Here is a 4,301-nt window from a genome sequence, read left to right as displayed (position 1 = left end):
CCCCCACCCGCCTCTACCCAGCCCTTTTCATCATCTTTCCGGGCCCGCACCGGTGTGGGTGAACGTGTGCTTCTTCATGTCGGATTTCTGGTGGAAGCGCTTGGCGCAGAAGGGGCAGGGGTGGGGCCGCGTGCCCGAATGGATGAGCAGGTGTGTGGACAGAGTGGAGGAGCGCCGGAAACTCTTCCCGCACACGCCGCAGGGGAACAGCCTCTCCTAAGGGCAAGTGGAAGGAAGGACTAGGCTGGGGTTCTTCCACAACGCCCCGCCCCACCGGCCGGGGCTGCCGCTGGAGTAGGTTCCGTCCCTCCGCCCCCCAGTCCTCCTGGGTTACCTTGAACTGGTGAGGGGGCTGTGCTGTGGGTGGTAGCAGCAGTAGCTGTGGCTGCAGACTTGGGGGAGTAACTCCTGTCTCAGGCTGAGGCTGGAGCTGGGGCTGGGGGCAGTGACCATCCCAGGAGAGGCTGGCCAGACCCTGGAGCCCTGGGGTTAAGTCAAATGAATCCAGTCAGTATGAGACTCCTGACCCAACTATCCGGCAACCTCTCACAATCCAGGGACCTTACAATCCTCCAGCTTCCACCTCCTTAGGCCCAGGGGAGCTCTTACCAATGAGGTCACCCTCGGCTAGGGCAGGGGACCTCAGGGAGGAGTCGGCTTCAGGGTCTGGGGATAGGGGCCTCTCAGCCCATGTGCCTCCAAGGCTCCCCACAGACAGAGCTGGATCCCCTGGAGTAAAGCCTATACAAGAAGAACCCATCACTCCTTAAGTACTGTGGGAAAAACCAGACATTCTAGCTCCTGACTCTGCTGCTCCCTCCCACCCCCCAACTAAGGTACCCTGGTTCCTAACTCAACCCCTCCCACACCCACACCCACACCCACACCCACCTAAGGCTCTTAAATTCCTATTTGAATTTGTCTTCATTCTGTGCTACTCAGCCCTTCTCTCCCTCCAGGACTTGGGCAGCCTAGTACCCGGCTCTTCCATGGGAGCCCTGCAGGATTCTAGGACTGCGGATCTTCAGAAAGGACAGATACTTACCAATCAACTTTTTTCTTCCAGAGGATCTCTTGCTTCTTACTAGGAAGGATCGAGGCATCTTGGGGGCTACCCACCAGAGGTGGGAGGTAGAAGAAAGGAGACTAGAATCCAGACATCTTTTTCCCCCAGTGTGAAGACTCATGTGTCTAGCCCCTCAACCCCCCCTGACTCCTCTCACTTTGAAGAGGCTAGTTTAGATTAGTCTGGATTCTTCTGTAGCTATTAGACATTCAGGTATGCCTTGGAGGTTGGGAACTGAGGAGGGCTGAGCGGAAGGATGTCTAGGGCCACTTCTTCCCACTCTCCCAACATCCTGGCACCAGCTCACTCTGGGGTTCTAAAAGGCAAGTGGCTTTATCTTGGGGACCTGTTCTATCTTCCCACTTCTCCCCCCATACATCTCAAACACACACACCACACCCCCACCTATTAGGCATGTGAACACACACTAATTGAGCTCTTATCTAATCTCTGCAGAGATTTCCTTCCCAGAAGAATTGGATCCAGGTATCCCTGTCCTTAGACCTGAGCAGGAGTGCCAAGGCAGCCCTCCCTCTAACACACCCTCCCCCTCTGCCCTCTATTCTTGGATCACAGGGGATAGAGACTTACTTTAAGCCCCCACAAAGAAAAAGTAGAACAGAAAGCTCAACACACAGATCCTCTCCATTGTATCCACACCCACATGCTTTGCCCCCTTACCAACCATACCTCCTAGCTAGCCTAATCTTACCTAGCCATCAAAGTCTAGCTCCAGTCTCACCTCTGCAAAGTCTGTCCTGACCATTCCAACATAAAGGGTGTTCTCACTCTTCTAAACCACAGGATCAGACCTTCCTTTTCTCTGGATTCTTTGGAATCTACTATAAGAATACCAGAATCTCTGAGCTGGGAGAGATTTCAGAGGCCATTTAGTACAACCTGTACATGAGCATAAATCCATTCTACAACTACCCTTTACAAGTGGTTATCCAGTCTTCACTTGGAAGACCTCTAACAAGGAGCAGTCCGTCCCTCTTAGATATCTCTGGGAAGTTCATAACCTCCAGTGTGAATTGGCCCCTTTGCAGCTTCTACTTTGGTTCTGCCCTCTGAGACAAAGCGTAACATCTCCAGTGTTTGGCCCTGTCCTCAGCTGTCACAAACTCTAGGATGCCATGGTTGTTCTTCCTTGCAGTTTCTGTAGTCCCATTTCACCCACCAATTAATTCTCATTGTAGATTAAGATTTGTACAAACTGCCCCCCTTATATTTCTTTTTGGACAAGATATGATCACCCATGGATGGACAAGCTTCCCAAGTCTCAATGACACCTATGAGGTTGTATCTGTTTGTGTTAAAACCTCAGTCACTGTCTCTTGCTCAGACTGTGCCATGGGGTCTTAAATTAACTGAAGACACAGACCTTACTTATTCTTGATCTTTTCTCCTTATTGAAAGCACTATTCTTTATGGCATGGTGGGTGGGTGAAGAAACCTTCTGGATTTAGAGTCTAGAGAACCTAGGTTCAATTCCCTTTTCTGCTTCAGCGTGACTTTGAGCAAGTCACTTCCCTCTAAGGGTCCCAATTTCTTCATCACTTAAATGAGGACATTGACTGAGATGGCCTCTAGTATTGTTTCCAGGTCTAAAGCTTAGGATCACAGCCTCTACATCCTATCTTTTTCATGGTTTATATGCAGGCAGTTTCTTCCTGCCACATTCCCGCTTTACAGCTTTGTTGAGCAGGCTACTGAGTCCCTCATCATAGATGTTTTTCTCAGTCCTGTGATGTCTTGACCACAAGCCTATCTTTCTTCTATCTTTAAATGTCGGAAGGCTTCCCTTCTTGTGGAGGGCTGACAGAAAGGCATGGATAAGAATCAGACAAGAAAAGACAGTGTGGAGGGTTGGGCTCTCAATCAGTGGAGAAAGCATTTACACGGATGGGATCACAGATCCATGATCCAGAAAACCAAATACAAAAGTGTTGAACTTGGAAAAACCTGGATTTTAAGTCTGACCCCTGACATTTATTACCTACAAGACAGTGACAAACTATTTCACCTGAGCCTGTTTCCTATCTTCAATATGGGGAAAACCCTCTAAGTCCTTATTTCTCAAGGCTGAAAGGTTCAAATGATAATGTGTGTGTGTATAAAACACACATATGTAATATTTTGTACATTTCAAAGTTTTACATGAATATCAATTGTCATTTCTTTTCCAAAGTCCAAACCTTCCACTTAGCAGGAAGTGAATCGCCCATACCCCTAAACCCTTGTTTCCTGTCCAGGACATCAGATTTATTAGGGATGCTTACCTTTCATGTTTCATCTGAGAGGCTGGTTCTTATCCCCTTATCTCTGACCCCGGCTATTGCATCAGCCTTCCAAAGCAGTATCCCTCTAGTCTCTCCCTTGTATTTCATTTGCTAGCTTCCTCTTCCTAAAGTCTAGCTCTGTTCATCTCACTCTCCATCCTTAGAGGACCAGCATTTATCACTCCACTTCCACCCCATCACCGAAGATAACACACACACATTGTTAACTCCTGGCTTTGGTTTTGCAATTTCCTTCTCACCTTTCCAATTAACTACAACTCTACCTAGCTTTCAGAGTCCAGTTTTAGCCTTACCTCCTCCTGGAATCTGTCCTGTCCATTCCACCCTTGGTGGTCTCAACTCCCACAAACTCCCTTTGGTTCTTATTTTTCCATGTGTCTTCTCCACTCAGCTAAATTGTCCAGAAGCTACTTAAGGACAGGAGTGAAAGCTTATTCTCCTGTGTTCCCCTAGTAATCATGTTTCATGACTTTAATGACACCTACTCACATATAAGCACACTCCTTCCCCCACCCACACATCCTTCTTTACACCCACATAAAACAGTAATACAAACACGTCATTCACAAACCCCATCTCCCTATCACACACATGCCCTTCCACAGCCTCAGTCACCGCTGACTTCAACCTCAGCCTCTAAGGGATCTCATCTCACCAAACCATTTGCTCATTCCGGCCGGTTTCATCCCTTCCCAGTACTTTTAAGTCAGGACTTAAAGCCACATTGAAAACTCCATAGTAATCAAGTAAGCCCTGGGAAGCAAGGGCTTGGGATGAGGTGAGAAAAAGCTATTCATAGTTTGTGTGCCATCCCCCTGCCCCCCATTGTATTTAAGTTCTCAGGGTCTGTCCTTTTTCTTTTCCCTGCTGGCATTCAAAAATCCCTCCCTCCATAGCCATACTCTGCGCTGAAAGAGAATTTATTCCTTAGT

At 48.2% G+C, this 4,301-nt stretch overlaps 1 protein-coding gene across 1 annotated transcript in view; it reads right to left on the bottom strand.

Annotated features, from left to right (window-relative positions):
- The window catches only part of LOC138175585 (zinc finger protein 836-like), a 1,359-nt gene extending 599 nt beyond the window's left edge, over positions 1–760 (bottom strand). Inside the window, exons 1-3 of the mRNA XM_069106066.1 lie at positions 610–760; positions 335–483; positions 51–216 (exon numbers count right to left, since the gene is read on the bottom strand). Of these exons, the coding sequence (XP_068962167.1) occupies positions 51–216; positions 335–483; positions 610–760 (466 nt within the window). The remainder of the gene's footprint in view (positions 1–50; positions 217–334; positions 484–609) is intronic.
- Positions 761–4,301: the final 3,541 nt, after the last annotated feature.

Source organism: Petaurus breviceps, unplaced genomic scaffold (genome assembly GCF_028583685.1).
Source record: "Petaurus breviceps papuanus isolate PSGF00001 unplaced genomic scaffold, PetGlider_PUasm1.0 103, whole genome shotgun sequence".
Lineage (NCBI taxonomy): Eukaryota > Metazoa > Chordata > Mammalia > Diprotodontia > Petauridae > Petaurus > Petaurus breviceps.
This window is presented reverse-complemented; position numbering and strand designations above follow the sequence as displayed.